The following is a 17,265-nucleotide window of genomic DNA, read 5'->3' on the forward strand; positions in this document are numbered from 1 at the left end:
GAAAATTTCTATATTTCAAACTCACCTCACTGTGAAATTGAGGAAATTCTACATAAAGTTCAATTGGAAGTGATTAATCTGTAATGGAATGACATACTAAAAGGCAAGTATCAAGAGAAAAACCTAACATAATTCTGTAGATGCCTTTCAAGAGATGAATATGCTCAATTGAAATCATATGCTTATGGATTGATATCAGTATTTGTAACTACCTATCTCGTGGATTGATATCAATATTTGCCAATATCTGTGTGAAAGACATTTGCAAGATTAAGTATGTAAAACCTCATTGCAGATCAACAGATGAACATATACAAGCAATTCCGATGATGGAGAACACTTAACTTTGAACCCTCATTAAGGAAAATGTTCTTCTCCCAAAAGAATTCCGTTATTCCTATTAATAGACCTATATTATTAAAAAAGGTATGCAATTCTTATATTTTCAGTTTTGACAATAAAATTTTTGTGGAACTTTGTTTTGTCTCTTGTAATATAAATATCCACATAATGGTCTGAAATTCAACCCAGGATACCGATACTTCCACATTGGACTAATTGCAAAAATAAAAGGGCAGAACTCGTGTGGACCTGAAGGTAGCTCAGGGCCCTAAGGCCTCAAGAAACAGGTAGGCCGTTGTGAGCAATCCTAGATTCTAAGGGTCTTGACCATTCATTGGATGCCTGGCATGTCAATCCTTGCTTCTCAGCAAATGAGCTTGGAGCGTGTGACGCGGTGGGCACGGCCCTTTGTTGACTCCTCTGGCCCCGCCCCCCATCGCAAGCCTAGAGGAGTCTTTCCCGCCTTGTCCAGTCCGCTGAGGCGCTGCCTTGACGTACGGCTCCTGACTTCAACCCCCTGCCGTTCCCGTCGTGGGGCTTCCTCAGGCACCACCAGAGACTGCTGTCCCCTCAACGGCCGGTTCTTCTGCTGCCCCATCTACCTCTCGTCAGGCCCCACTTTCTACCACCTCCCCTCATCCAACTCTATCGGTGGCCACTATCTTGGCTGCCGTCGCCACAACCCGATCGTTGCCCGGTTGAGGTACTGCCCGGTGCCATGTCTGCCACAGGGGATGGAAACCCAGCCACAGGGGATGGAAACCCAGCCGCAGGGGATGGAAACCCGACCCCAGGGGGCCAGGAGAGCCCCGTGGGCGTGGCACGAGCGCCGGTCTGGGTGGCGGAAGCTGACCTTGTGGTGATGGGAGACTCCAGACCCCACGGGGGCGACGCAGCAGGGGCAGCCAGAGTCATGGGGGCCGCAGAGGTTCTGGGGCAGGAGGCAGGGGAGCAGGTAGCCGGCCTGGCCGGGGCCATGGAGGGAGGGAGCGATGAAGAGGACTCAGACATTGAACCGGCCGAGGAGGGGGAAGAGGTCGCGGCTGGGGGCCAGGGCCTGGTGGTGGATGCCTACCAGTTCCCCATGGTGGGTTTCCGCTTCATGTTCCTCGACCTGGTGCACTCGCTGCTGTACCGCATCTACTACAACGACCACATCCTCGTGCGGCCCAGCAGCGGCCGCGTGGTGGTGCGGCGCCAGCGTGCCATGCCCGAAGTCGCGGCTGGGGTCCCCGCACTCCCGGTGTCCCAGAGCCCGGGACACGGGGCCGCGGCCCAGGAGCCCGAGGACCAGCCTGAGGCCGAGGCTGAAGAGGAATCTGCCACCTGGGAGACCGCGGAGGAGGCCGAGGAGGAGTCTGAGCAGGCGGCCACCGCCCCAGAGCGTCCGCAGGAAGCTGCAGCACAGGAGGGTGAGTAGTTGGCGGAGCGGGCCCCCGGGATGCCCCCTGCGGGCAGGTAGCCTCTCAGCCAGGTGATGGTGGGGCATAGCTGGCGCGCTGGCCAACATGCTCACTCGGATGGGTCCGGGCCCTCAATAAACTGCAGGCTGAATGGGCCTAAGGAGAAGCCCAATTCCATAATGGCCTTTCCCGTCTTGGAAAAAAAAAATACACTGCCCTCTAAGAGATCTGAGCTCCTCAGTGCTGTTCATGGCCCACAGACAAATGTCTGAAGTGGGGGGTGGGGCGGGAGGTTGTTCAGGAAGGAGGCGGGGAGACATAGAAGGAGAGCCTTAAGGAAAATAACAAGCAAATGGCGTGCTTCGTGTTTGGTTCACGGCTTTTAAATATGTCGAGATTCTTAGAAAGTTGATGGATCCCTAAATATTATGAACAGATACAAGAGCACTTGGTAAAAATGAAATATTCAGAGAATTCAGGAACTAATGAATTCGTGAAAGTATTTTCACAAGAAAGTTCTGACTAAAACATCCAGAATGCACCAGACCCTGATGATTCTGATCCCTCCTTTTCTGAAGGGCCAGAACTAATCAGCCACACAGGGTGGTAGGTGTACTGGAAGAAAGAGAAATAATGTCACTGTGAAAAACGATCAAGCAGCAGAAATATGAGGACCATGGAAGTATTGTTTCAACCACTAGGAAGGTGCTCAGCTGTTCTTAGTTTTTGTCTATCCTCCTGCTTCTCCTTAGGGTGGAGTATTGGATGTCCTCATTCGTTATGAAGTGGTTTTTTTTTTCTGTGAATGTCTGCTCTCAGAGTCTGTATTATTCTTCACTAAAGAAACAGCTAAATATCAGTATGAAGACTCGGAGGAAGATTCCCAGGATACTGAAAATAAGGAAGAAGAAGAGAAGTTTAACAAAAAACAAGGACCTGAAAAGGATGTGGACCCAACAGAGAGCAGGCCCTGAAAATCCAGGTATCTGTATAGCTCAGAATATCACCCAACCATTCCTGGCATTTACATGTTACTGACAGCTCTATTTTTTTTTTAATTCTCCTAGTAAATTAAGAAAAAAGTTTGTTTAAAATTAGTTTAAAAATTCAATTCTACCTACTTAGAATGTTAATAGAATACATTAGTAATATAAAATGCATTAAGTACTGAAATATACTTTATGGCTACTCATTTGTTCTTATGAGGTCTTCTGTCCTTTACCTGTAAGACTAACAAATGGTAAATGTAACAGTACCTAAGACCAATATTCATTTAGAACAGTTACCAGAAGCAACAGCTAAAGTACTGGGCTCTCTTCTAGCTGGGCCTTCATTGCTTGGCCACAGAAATGCAGTCTCCTGTACTAACTAGGAGACAAGGCCTTTTAGAATGTGACTGCTTACAAATAGCAAAAAGTTAGGAATTTCAAGTAGGACCACATTTAATGATTAATAGTTAAATATGTGTTTGGTTGTAGATTTTTGTATTTTATGTGACTGTTGAAAGAAAAGAAACTTAGTCATGCATAGTATGACTATTTATCACTGAGTTGGTAATTAAGTCTCAATATATATCTTTGAATGTATTTAAATGATTAACATTTTCCCCTTTTTTGCACTTTCACAGCTGTGTATTTCATAATAACAGCTGCTTTTCTCATATGGGAGATAATGGTAACCGAGGGTCTAGCAGGGTAAGGGAATATCATTTATAGAATGAGCACAGGCTTTTAAAATGGAGAGATTTATTTAAATTTCAGAATGGCCTCTCAAGGGGAAAACATTTATGGTATTATGCAAGAGGAAGATTAGGTTGATATGATCACATGATTAAAGCCATTGGTTACAGGAACACCCTATATCCAAGGGTGCAGGTTACTTTTAGCAGACATTCGGTCCTGTCCAAAACATCCATGGAGACATGTATTGGTGCATACCAAAAGGTCCTTAATATTTAAATCCTGCTCTTTCGCAAGATTTGAACCCTGACCCATCTACCTAATGCCATGTGTCAGTACCAGCTAAGCTACTGAGGCAAGAAGGGTTATTATTGGCACTACAGCTACAATACAACCATTGGATCAATAAAACGTGATGGCCTTTTTTTACGTATTAATCCTGCAAACTAAAAGTGTAAATAAACATTATGGGCTATTTGAACATAGGATGTTTTCTAAGCATGAACATTTTAGATGACCAAATACCAAGGACCTTTCGACATGGACAAAGTGGCTCTGTGGACATTTTGGACAGGACCAAATATCAGGGACCTTTTAGTGTGGATTGGATGTCACAATGGATGTTTTGGATGGGATCAAATGTCATGCAAGGCAGGTTGCAAGAGGTAAACATGCTCTTCTTCTCTACTTATTGAGATATAGCCCATAAATGCAGCAGATAAACATAGGGCTGACTATTTTCTTAGATTTAGAAAGTCACTGGTGCTGGTTAATGCTGTATAATTGCTAATTTTCTCTCATTTCATTCCACAGTTGGGAAGCATTGAAAGAAGATAGAGAAAGAAGAATCTGTTGTTCACTCTTTTTAAGGTTTTCATTTTTCAGAAGTTCATGGGAATTTTATTAAACACTAATATCATTTCAAAGTTCGTCATCCAAAAAGTACTATCCAATGACATCTGACTTTTTTTGTACGTTTTACAGATATGTTTGATAGCATTTGTTCTAGTTTTAAAAAAAAGTGTTTTAAATTAATAAACTGAAATGCAGGCATATTTTATTTAGATAAATAATCCTGACTCAAATCTCTCTCTCACCTCTTTGTTCTGGCTCACTTTACCTTCAATGACAGGTATCACTTTCCACCATTTTGTAAGCCTGTTTTAAATTATATATTGCAGCCCTGAATAAATTAAAATGTCAAGTTTATAACAATTTTTGTAAAGAGAGAGATGGAGGTCAAGCCTTTATAGCTGCTCTGTCCACTATGTTTAGTCGCTAGTCATTTGTAGCTACTGAGGACTTGAAATATGGCTATTCTGATTTGAGATGTGCTGTAAATATAAAAAAAGTTACATGTCTTACTAAAATTTTTATACTGATTACCTGTTTAAATGATAATATATTGAGTTAAAATATACTATTAAAATTAATTTTTCCTGTTTCTTTTCTAATGTGCCTACTAGAAAACTTAAAAATACACATGTGGCTTGCATTATATGTCTACTAAACAGCACAGCCCTAGAGCACAGCTTCGAAGGAATTCTCATGGATGGCCCAGCTTTCCTGCAGGCCAGATGGTACTGCTGAACCTGGGCTCAGACATTGATTTGAAGCATTGATTCTCAAATTTTCGTCCACAAAATAGCATCATCAGTATCACCCAAGAATTCTTAGGTTCCACCCAAGACCTACTCAAACTCCAAGAGTAGGCCCAGCAATCTGTTTTAACAAGCCCTCCAGGGGATTCTGATGCAGCTAAGATTTGAGAAGCACTGCTTGAAAGCCATGTGGGGATGAAGCTGAGATTCACCTATGGTAGGAACAGCCTTAATTCACTGGTTTGGGACTGTTGCAAGTAAACTGAACAGGATGGCAAGGGCTAGACTGAGGAGGAGACTAGAACTCACGAGGGCTAAGTCACAGAGGGACTAAGATTGGGTGACGGCAGTGGGAAAATGCAGAACAGAAAAACTGGTTCTAGAAGGATATAAACATAATGACATGTATATGAAGTCTAGAAACATGCAAAATGGTCACCATATATTGATTGTGGATACAAATATCTGGAATAAAGAGCATGCATATGAGAGATGCATACAAATTTAGCATGTGTAACAGTATGCATGGGAAAGATAAACATCTCATTTAGGATGATGGCTACCTCTTGGGGAAACAAAGGGAGGGGGATTCTATTAGGGAGGGCTCCATAGTGGGCTTCAGCTATATTTGTAATGTTACGTTTCTTAAGCTGGGTGGTGAGTACATTGATACTGATAGTATTATTCTCTATACCTAATAAAAAATGAGAAAAATAAAAAGAGGGAAGGGAGAGAATGTGCTTAATCTTTAGACCCTGTCTAAGAGGGTTTTGGTGAAGTCCTATTTGACCAGAGGATCAGAAAAGGGGCAGAGCCCAGGAGCTTGATACTAGTTAGCCTCACTTCCACATTTATTTAAGGCTTTCTAAGTGTCCTCTCTGCTACCTTCTCTTACATTCTATAGTAGTAGCACATCTCATATTCTAACTTATATCAGCATTCTTTGAAGTGAAATTCATTTAAAATTAACCATTTAAAAATGAACAATTCAGTGCCATTCACCATTTTGTGTAACCACCACCTCATTAGTTCCAAAATATTTTCATCGCCCCAAAACCCTGTACCCACTAAGCAGTCACTCCCCATCTCCCCCATCCCCCCATCCCCTGGCAATCACCAATCTACTTCCCATCTCTATGAATTTATCTATTCTTGACAGTCCATATAAATGAAATCATACAAGAACTTTTGTGTCTGGTCTCCTCCACATAACATAGTTTTTGAGGTTCATCCATGTTGTAGCATGTATCAGTATTTCACTCCTTTTTATGGCTGAATAATATTCTATTGTATGTATATAGTGTATTTTGTTTATCCATTCTTCCATTAACGAGCGTCGTTTCCACCTTTTGGCTATCGTGAATGGTGCTGCTATGAACATTCATTTCCAAGTATTTGCGCATTATTTATATATATATGTGTATCTACCTCCTCCCACCGCTGACCACCTGGACTGTGAACTTCTGAATGGTTGAGATCATAAAAGGTTTTATCTTTATTTCCCAAAGTCCTAGACACTGAGTTTTTCACTAAGTGTTCCACTAATGCTTAAAATGAAGCAAACTTAACCCTTCCACAATCTTTTTTTTTTTTTGGTCACCAGTGTTGACATTTTAAAATGTGTTATGTATTTCTTATGGCAAGATCCATATGGCGAGACAAGAGGCACATACCCTTTGTCATCATTACTTAAAATGAAAGGTCAGGCCTATTGACAGTTTTCAGTATAGTGTGATTTGAGCATCTTCAAAATGGTTCTGATTTGTTAGGTTTATGTTGTATAAGTTGATTCTATCATATTGCTTTTAGGCCCAGGCAAGAAAGATCTTTGTCCTGAGCTCCATGCTTTAGAGCCTCCATTTTGGTCTTCTTCCAATCATGTCCCTCCCTACAGGGCTAGGAGCCCAGCCCACAGAAAAAGGGGTATGCCTCTGCTAGCCCATGCTCTAGGTATCTGACACACCTGAACAATCCCAAGCCTGCTGCCAGGTCCTACTTGCTCTTCTTGGAGCTGCCCTTGGGAAGACTGATTGCACTTGTTGCAGTATATGCTCCCAGGCCTAGGGGGGATAGTAGTGTATGCTTAGAGCAGGGGATGTGGTCTAGTCTAGGGGTAAGGAAATGGGGAGGGGAAAGGGGCAGCTCTTCCCATACCAGTAAAGCAGGACTTAGAGGATTCTGAGAATTCTAAATCCCAGCCAGGGCTTTCAGGTGGTCCATGGAAGGAGATAGAATTTATTTTATTTAATGGTTTATTAGTTAATTTAAATATTTCAAATACTTTTATTCATATGGTATGTAGATCTCTAACTGAACTCTTTTTCTGAAATCTACAAATATTACAAGTGTTACAAGAGGACCAGGTTAAATATCTGATCTATCACCCTTCCCCGTTACTCACTTCATGTTATACTTTGTCACCTGCGCACAGTGGGGCCCTTTCCTTTTGATAATGGCTTATTCCAATAGCCCATATTGCTGTGGGACTTGGACCTACTCCCTGGCCCAGGCTGGAGTACAGCCACCAGCTTGCCCCCTTTAATCACTCCCATCAGCATTTTTTCTCCCACCAGTCTCTTTGCTCCCCAGGTGTTTACACAGATGAAAACTTCCTCTTCAATACCACTCTCCCCCATACAAATACCTACCTGAGACCATCAGCTTGGTCAGGCATACCTGTGTAGACGCCCTTTATGCCTCACATATCCTCTTAATATCATTTTGCGTCTCTGACAACCCTCAGGTCTGAACTGACAATATTTTATTTCTCCCCCATGTAACAGATAGAGACGGACTACAGAATAGGCTTTATTGAATTTATTTGCTTTGAATATAGCAAAAATCAAAAATGCTAAAAGAAGGCAAGTTTGAATGTGCTTCTAGGCATTAAAAAGAAAAAAAAAACTTAACCTTTACTCAAAAACAGAGTTTTATAGTTAACTATGGAAAATAAATTGTTAATAGAGAGTTTGTAGAGTGGAAATAACCTAATAGTGGTCCACCCTGAGAAAAGGGGAAGGAAAGTATAACAACTAATCTACAGGATTATCTGCATAAAGGGCATCTACCTTAATGAAATATTCACTACAGGAATACAAAGGAAATCAAACCCAATCAATGAAAAACCTAGCATTATCAAAAAGGCAAAGATACAGTATCAGGAAAAATAGATGTTTTATAGAGAAAATGCAAAACCCAGCATATGGTTGTGCAATATCACATTATACCATCTGCAAAACCAAGCACCTCACTGCCTCTCCGGGTTTTTCTTTTTTTCTTTTTCCTTGAAGCAACACCCTACTCAGAACGTAAAGGCACGGTTATATCTAAGCCTGCATTTCTATTTAAGCAAAGTAGCTCTGAGGTGACAGGGCAGATACAGCGAAAGATATAATGAAAAGACACTTCTGGGTGTCCTACGAAAATGAGCTAGGACTAGAGGGGAAGGACTTAGAATTAGTTTACTGGAGAGGTGGGAGGCTGTCAAACTTAGTGACTTTTGAGGTATATGCCTCTAGGAATAAGGGCAGAGGCTGATTTAATCACTTAAGGCTTCCAATTAGCAGAAAATTAATTTTTCTAAGGCAATCTTGCTTTGGGCTAAAATCTTGTGAAACAGAGCTTGCTGAGAGAAAGGGACAAGAAACTTTTTGGGGAGGTCTCCACCTTAAGGCAGGAGCCAGTAGCCCCAGACTTCCTTTAAAAAGTCTTCTTGACTGCAAGTATCTTTCAGCATCTGTAGAATTTTGAATTTCAACAGGGTCTTAAATGCTTATGAAACAGGATGTGTATGATATCCAGTACATTTCTGAGCAACTGGAGGGGATAACAGTGGTGCTGGGGCAAGAGGTCAAACACTGATGAACTAACCTTCCAGAGGAGTAAAATAATCCCCAAGAAATGTTCTGCCTTGTAAGAAGGTGCTCACTGCTTTCATAATTGTGACAGGTTGACATGGGGCATGTGCAAAGAACTCTGTATAAATTGCAGGCTTTGGGAGTTCCCCAGTATATAAAAAAGGTGTTTCAAAAGGCACTGGGCTAACTAGGGGACTAGCTATGCAAAATTTTTCTTGGGGACACAGAATTTTCACTTCCACAGGCCTTTACAAAGCACAGAGGAGCAAACAAAGAATTAAAGCATTTAACTAGGCTCATGAAACCTAAAAGCCAATACTTGAGCCAAATCATCTGGATGTCTCCACTAGAATTTATTTGATCAAGGGAGATGATGACCTTATCTTAGTTGCTCCAAAAAATGTTTTGAATTCTCCCTTTTAAAATGCATTATCCAGAGTTAAAGATTTCTCACTTTGACAGCAGTGTAAACATTTTACAGTTTTTGTAGAGGAAATGCTGGGCTTTCAGATGCTGCCAGTGACTGTACTGAATGTTAGGCATCATGGTATTTGTTTCATTCAAATAGTTATTAGCTTTAATTCCCATCTTAAGGCTCCTTTGCTTAATAAAAATGGTTACAGTAAATAAATCAGTACATGGTATTAATACAGCTCTTGGTAATAATCATTTGAAATGCTGATGCTCCATCCAGGAGCAATTTATTACATGATATCTGCTATATGGCTCCATGCTTTGGCTATCTTCCTGGCCAAGGAGAACCAGACTGGCTCAAATGGCTCTTGGAGTACAGGTGGGAAAGTTGAAGATTCTCTGATTTCCTTTCTTGTGGAAGGCACTTGAAATATCTTCTGATCTTCAAACCCTACTAGAATCACAGCAAATAACACAAGCCTTAAGAAACCCAGAGGTACCGAGCTATGTTTATGGAATGCAATAAAATGTTTCCTTCTTTCATGTTTACTCTAGTTTCTAAAATTCAGTAGTCAGTTCAGGCAATGCCATGGTTCGTATGACAAAGGGGTAAAATCAATGGGGTTATAGCCACAGGGACCTGGACATGGGAAGGCCTAAAAGAAAATGTCTACAGCTGTAATTTCCAATCTTTGGGTTGCTATTATTAGATTGTCTTACACTTTCAAATTGAGACTAAAGAGGAAAAATATTGTATGGTATCAGTTCAGGTTTTTAAATTCCAAATAAGGTAGAATTAGTTTTGTTTTGCTAATCATGATGTTGTATGACATAAATAAAAAAATTAGTTCAACCCAGTAAAAGTTTATGCTAAAAAAAACACTGTACCAACTACTCTGGCCAAACAGACTACCTCTTTGTGCCCCAATTCTACTCCTTCCCTCATCCTGCTTTATGGCTGATTTGACTTAGTGGCTTAGATTCAGCCACTGGATCTCAACACTGGCTACACATTAGAATTGCCTAGAGCTCTTTTTTATTCCTGTGCTGATTTCTTTTATTTACTTATTTTTTAAATCAATTTTATCGGGGTAACATTAGTTAACAATTATATAATTTTCAGGTGTACATTATCATTTGATATCTGTATATTCTATTGTGTGTTTACCACTCAAAGCCAAGTTTCCTTCAGCTACCATATATTTGATCGCCTTTACCCACTTCACCTTCCTCTTACTCCCTTATATTTGACACCCCTTAACCATCTACTTAACCTATCCTCTCCCATCCCCTACCCTCTGGTAACCACTAGTCTGTTGTTCATGTTCATGAGTCTCTGTTTAATTGTTCTTTTTCATTTGTTGCTTTTAGGTTTATATCTCACATAAAACTGATACCATGTGATTTTCAGCTTTTTTTTTGTCTAGCTTATTTCGCTTAGCATGATTATCTTGAGGTCCATCCATGTAGTTACAAATGGCAGTATTTCATCTCTTCTTATGGCTGAGTAATATTCCATTGTATATATGTACCACAGATTCTTTAGCCAATCATCTATCATACAACACTTTGGTTGCTTTCATAAACTGGCCACTATGAATAATGCTGCTATGAACATCAGTGTGCAAATATCTTTCGGATATGGATTTTCAAATCTTTGGGGTGAATACCCAGTACAAAGATTGCTGGATCGTATAGTAGATCAATTCTTGTTTTTTTGAGGAAACTCCATACTGGTTTCCATAGCGGCTGTACCAATTTGCAATCCCACCAGCAGTGTACAAGGGTTACTTTTTCTTTGCATCCTCTCCAGCATTTGTTATTACATGTCCTGTTGATTATAGCTATTGTAACAGGTATGAGATGGTATCACATTGTGGTTTTGATTTGCATTTCCCTAATAGCTAGCGATGTCGAGCATCTTTTCAAATATTTGTTTGCCATTTGTATGTCCTCTAGGGAGAAGTGTCTGTAGCAGCCTTCTGCCCATTTTTTGATTGGATCATTTGTGTTTTGTTGTTATTGAGTTGTATGAGTTCCTTGTATATTTTGGATATTAGGCCTTTATCAGAGGTGTTGCTTGTAAATATATTTTCCCATTTGGATTGTTGTCTCTTTACCTTGTTGATGATTTCTTTTGCTGAGCAGAAGCCTTTCAGTTTGATGTAATCCCATTCATTTATTTTAGCTTTTACTTCTCTTGCTTTCAGGGCAAATTCGTAAACTCCTCTTTAAGTCAAAGGTTCTTCCTGACTTCTTTTTGCAGTTGATCTCTAATTTCAAAGCATTATGATCAGAAAATATAGTTGCTATTATTTCATCTTATATTTATTGAGGCTCTTGTCCCACTATGTGGTTGATTCTTGAGAATGTTCCATGTGCACTAGAGAAGAATGTATAAACAGCTATTTGGGGATGGAAGGGTCCATAAATGTCAATTATGTCCAGTTGGTCTAATGTGTCATTTAAGGATGTTATCTCCTTATTGATTTTCTGTTTGGATGATATGTCCATATCCGACAGTGGGCTATTTAGGTCTCCTACTATGGTAGTGTTTTGGTCTGTTTCTCCCTTTAGTTCTGTTAGTAATTGCTTTACCTATTTCAGGGATTCCTGATTGGGAGCATAGATAGTAATAAGTGTTATGTCTTTTTGGTGCACGATTCCCTTTATCATTATGAAGTGTCTCTCAGTATCTTTCTATACCTTTTTTTAATTTTGAAGCCTATTTCATCTGATATTAGTACTGCTATACCTGCTTTTCTCTGAAGGCCATTTGTTTGAAATTATCATTTTCTATCTTTTCACTTTGAGTCTATATTTGTCTTTGCAACTGAGATGTGTCTCCTGGAGGCATTCTATAGTTGAGTTTTGTTTTTTGATCTATTCTCCAACTCTGTGCCTTTTTATTGTTGATTTCAGTCATTTACATTTAGGATAATTACTGAAATATGAGGTCTTATAGCCATTTTATCTTTTGCTTTCTGATAGCTTGGTTTGCTTCCTTGTCCTTGTGTTTTTGTTTTCTTTATTTTGGTTGGGTTTGTGGGTTTTCCCTCTGGTCCTTCTTGTTTTATGTTACATATTTTGGTCCTGAATCTTTGGAATGTGGTTACCATTATGAATATGTAAAGGATAGTTATATATGTATACAGTCGTCCATTTTCTTCTGCACATGCCTTATCTTTGCCCCATTTGAGAATTTGGATCTTTGATTTCTCCCATTTTCAGTCATCGCTATTTCAATTTGTCCCTATGTATACTGAATGTTCATTACCATCTTGCTATAGCAATTCTCTTATTATTTAAACTTATAATGCCCTATTCTTAGTTACGGTTGCATTCTCTGCTTCTATTTGCCTGATAGTCACTTTGTAACAGTGTAAAAAAAATTGCATTTCAATAACATCTTCCTTGTTCACATCTCCCCTCTTTACTCCGGCCATTACTACTTTGGAAAATATGTTGTTATGGTTATTGATATCAATTCCTCAGTAAGTCAGCCCCAAGGACAGGGCAGAGAGTGATATCTCCAGGTGCCAGCTGCCTAGTAGTAAATAGCTCCAAGGCTCCCAAGAAGAAAAATAAAACAATATTGCCGCTGGAGTACAGATAACATAGCTGTCCACCAGAAACTGTATTTGTTCGTGCTAGACGCTAACAGCTAACTTTTGCTTTTGTAATCTGCTTGTTTGCTTGATCAAGGCCAACCAGGATGTAGTTTTGGGCTTTATAAGCTGCCTCCTCCGGAGGCTCAGGGCTGACTCTCTAGTGGGGAGGGTCAGTTGCCGGCTGGCTAATGAAGGCTGATTCTCTAGTGGGGAGAGTCAGTCGCTGGCCGGCTAATAAAGGCTCGTAATTAATCTCAGTTGGTTCCGTGGGTCTTAGATTTGAACGTGCCACAACAACTTTACTCCTTATTATGCTTCTTTTTTTTTTTGTCATTTTGTTTTAGGTGAGCTGACCTATTTTACTATTTTTTTAGTGTAAGCCTCGTAGTGGAGACTTCTCTCATTTTTGTATGTCTAGAAATATTTTTATTTCTCCTTCATGTATAAAGAAGAGCTTAGCTGGATATGTTATTTTAGGCTGGTAGTTTCTTTCACTTAATAGTTTAAATATTTGATTCCATTCCTGGCTTATAAGGTCTGTGCTGAGAAGTCTAAAGATAATCTAATGGGTTTTCCTTTATAAATTACCATTTTATTCTCCCTGGCTGTCCTGAGAATTCTGTCTTTGTTGTTGATTTTGGATAATTTTAATACAATGTATCTTGGTAAAGGCCTTTTTGGGTTGCGGTAATTGGATATTCTTTTGACTTCTTCAATTCCAAGCTCCAGCTCATTCCTGAGATTTGGGAAATTCTCATCAACTATTTGTCTGAAAATGCTTTCTAGTCCCTGCTCCTTTTACTCACCTTCGATCATGCCCATTATTCTTATGTTTCCTCTCCTGATGGTATCAGCTAGTTCTTGTAGTTTTCTTTCATTATTTCTCATACTTCAGTTTCTCTCTCCTTCCTTGACATTAGTTTCTAGATTTCTGTCTTCAATATCACTGATCCTTTCCTCCATTTGATTGACTCTATTTCCCAAGCTTGCTATTTCATTTTTCAACTCCCGTAGTGTGTTTTTTATCTCCAGTAGATCTATTCTGTTCTTTTTGAGTGTTTCATTACCCTTGCTCTGCTCATCTAGTTGCTTTTTCAATTCCTGAAATTATTGATATGACTCATTTAGGAACTCACAGAGTTTTTTCACAAGTACCATCCTGAATTCTCTATCATTTAAGTCACATATTTCTATGTCTGTAAGCTTATTTTCTGGTGACATTTCTTTCTGAGATGCCTTGTCACCTTGATTGTTCATGATGTTCGCCTGGGCATTAATAGAAGTGTATTGTTTTTTGTTTTTTGTTTTTCCCAGAAATAATATTTATTATATAAAGGTATCTCTTTAGCCTGCTGCAAAGAAGAGGCTTTCCTTTTGGTTTCCAGTAGGTGGCGTCGAATCCTCTTGGATCTCTGCTTCATATAAAGCCTTAATAATGCCTTTATATAATGCCTTTATTTTCTTATAGATATTTAATCATGCTCACTACTCTCAGTTTCAGACCCTGTCAGTGTCGGCAACAGTCTCGGCAGAGTTTGCTCAGATTCCCCTGGGGTTCTGCAGTGTTTGGTCCAGAGGGTATGCGGGGAGGGGTCCTCTGCGTTGGGGGTTGGGGTTGCAGCTCAGTCTCGGTTTTGCAACCATGGTCGGTAAAAATCAACTGCTATTTCTCTGCTGTCCGCTTCTCTGCTTTCTGCTCTAATAACTTGACCCTGCTGCTGTCTGCGTGGAACTCACAAACTCTGCCTGGCGGGGAACTCGCCACACCTTCTCTCTTCCCCCTCTTCCTGCAGGGAGCTCTGGAGGCTGCAAGAGGCAATTTCTTTATTTCTCCCAGTCCACCACCCAACACTCGGGATTCTGACCTATGGTAGCTCTTATGCACAGATCCTACGCTCAGATGTGCTAATGTGCAGCTTGGGTGTTTTTTTATTGAGTTTTAAATATTCAGCTTATTGTTGTTTCAAGGGGAGAGATCTGGGGATATCTCTCACTCCATCATGTTTCCTTTCAATCCCCTTAGAGCTCTTTTTAGAAAATACCGATATCCATGACATTTCCTGAACTGACTGAATTAGGATCTCTAGCAATGGAGCCAGATTTATCTGTAATTTTTAAAAGCTCACCACATGATTCTAATGCACAATGAGTTGAGAACTACTCGATAGGATATAGTGCTGAAGAAACTATTTATAGCTATGAACAGGTTAGGTGCTGCTATTTCATGGCCAGACAGTGGGTTCCTAAATACCTAGTCTAATTTCTTGATGAGGGAAACTAAGGGACAGGACAAAGATGATTCAGTTTAAATCTATCCTCCCTTCTCCTGCTCCTGCTGAAAAAAAGATAATAGATAGATAGATGATAGATAGATAGATAGATAGATAGATAGATAGATAGATAGTTCTAGCATATAATTCTGCTGATGAGGCCACATTCCATTCTTTCCCAGTACAGTGTTTTTTTCAGCTTTCAACATCCCCTTGCCTCTTATACCCCTGCTCAGAATGTGGAGGGGCTGAACAAGATTTTAAAATAGTTTTTTAAAAAGTTAATACCATTGAGCCTTTTTAGTGAATTACTTTTAACAGTTTCATTGGGAATATAGAAGTTGAGAAAATACTGCTTTGCTATGAACTGGAAAGTAGCTTGATTCTTTCCTCTTGGATATCACAGGAATGTTTTAGTGAGTGATCATAACTTTGTGCCTACACATCTTCCCTGATGTAGTAAAAGACTGAAAGCCACTCTGAAAGTTACACACTGGCCTTGTAGTAGTCATAATGATTGGATTTTTCTAAAACAATCTGATGCTTGTATCTAATGGTAGAGCCCTGAGAGAATTATTAAGTTGATTTGGGCAAGAGGGGATAGATATATTATCTGAACTTGAAATTACTGAAGTTTCACAGCATTCTGTTAGTGGGAAGATGTTGGGAGGGGAACTCTTTTTACCTGCTTTGGTAGACTTAAGTAGGTCCATCTGTGCCATCTTCTCCTGTCTATTGACATTGGAAGTGAAAATCTTTCTGTGTCGATTTTCAGCTCCCTTTAATACAAAAATGAAAATAGGAATCTTGTAAGTAGTAACATGAAAATAGCAAATTATTCATTTGGAAGATCATAAAGTATAACAAGCCCTGTCCTGGGTATTATGAGTTCAACAGTAATCAAATGGAAAGAGAGATAGAGAAAGATAAAGAAAGAAATAGCACTGAGAGCACCTCGGTTCACAATTTAGGTTCACAAAACCTAAGCTGATTCAAGTTTAATACCTTTGAGATGTGGAAGAAAAGGTTGTCTAATCATACAAATAGTGTAAACAGCTTAACATGAGAATTATTTAACTTCTGTACAACGTTTTCCCTAGCACTTAACAGCAAGCTAACTGAACATGGTGATTACAAACAAATCTTATCAACTAATTGAAGTGAGTTCAACAGGATTTCTAATTAGCAAAACTTGTTGACATATGACTGGCACTCCTTGCATTAAAAACATTATAACTACAGGTCTTTTCAAAATTGTACAGTTTAAGCTTTTCAAATTAACCTCTTCACAACTGATCTAAATTCATGAGTTTATACACCCTAGTGTATTTACTCCTAACAAAAGCTTTAACAAAGCAAGGTATACTTTGCCCCTGTATTATATTGCTCCTATAAAAATATTAATGATGAAAATAAAAAAGATCTTTAAAGCAAAATGTTAAAAAGATTCTCATGCAATCCCTCAACAAACTCAGTTAAGCTCTTAAAAGTATAGGAACTCTTGATATGTAAATTCGATGTTTTCTTGAGTCATTTTTCTGCAGTTTTGATGAGGGGTTCTCATTCCATCATTTCCAAAGAGAAATGGGACAATAGAGACAAGACATCATCCCATCATCACATGTGGTACCATTAGCCTAGTCCATCGCATAATTTTTTTAATTCAAAAATCTAAAACAAGGTGCCACACCAAACCAAACCAATATGTAGAAACCCAAATATCAATTACCTTTTTAAATCATTATGTGCTAATAGGAAAAGGTGTCTAAAAATTAAATGTTAAATGAAAAATAGTATGTGTAGTTAGATTCCATTTATATTTTCTTAAATCATATACATACTTATAGGAATAAAATACCTATAAAGGATAGTTAACTTTCAACTCAGTGGTTACATTGTTTATTTTTTTTATGACTTACTCCTTATTTCTCAATCAATTTCATGGAATCCTGCTCTATAATATTTAGAACAGGATCTGATTTACAGAATCTTCTCATAATCATTACTTTTCATGAACCCTTTAAGAACACAAAGCAGGGTAAGTTTGAATACAAAGCAAGTTTTTTCCCCCCTGAAGAGTCCCTCTGC

General features: G+C 39.4%; 2 protein-coding genes across 3 annotated transcripts in view; one reads left to right on the forward strand and one right to left on the reverse strand.

The window, feature by feature from the left end:
- Nucleotides 1-1,060: 1,060 nt before the first annotated feature.
- Nucleotides 1,061-4,261, forward strand: LOC118607746 (cancer/testis antigen 47A-like). The gene is given in 4 exon segments (XM_036226555.1): nucleotides 1,061-1,754; nucleotides 2,589-2,727; nucleotides 3,373-3,439; nucleotides 4,238-4,261. Coding segments are annotated over 4 exon segments (924 nt in total).
- Nucleotides 4,262-7,662: 3,401 nt separating this feature from the next.
- KIAA1210 (KIAA1210 ortholog) overlaps nucleotides 7,663-17,265 on the reverse strand; it is a 98,588-nt gene continuing 88,985 nt past the window's right edge. For both annotated transcript variants that reach the window (XM_016124445.2, XM_016124444.2), the window contains exons 12-13: nucleotides 15,863-15,956; nucleotides 7,663-9,750 (exon numbers count right to left, since the gene is read on the reverse strand). In XM_016124445.2, the coding sequence (XP_015979931.2) occupies nucleotides 9,587-9,750; nucleotides 15,863-15,956 (258 nt within the window). In that variant the 3' untranslated portion in view covers nucleotides 7,663-9,586. The remainder of the gene's footprint in view (nucleotides 9,751-15,862; nucleotides 15,957-17,265) is intronic.

This window comes from Rousettus aegyptiacus, unplaced genomic scaffold (genome assembly GCF_014176215.1).
Source record: "Rousettus aegyptiacus isolate mRouAeg1 unplaced genomic scaffold, mRouAeg1.p scaffold_m13_p_9, whole genome shotgun sequence".
NCBI lineage: Eukaryota > Metazoa > Chordata > Mammalia > Chiroptera > Pteropodidae > Rousettus > Rousettus aegyptiacus.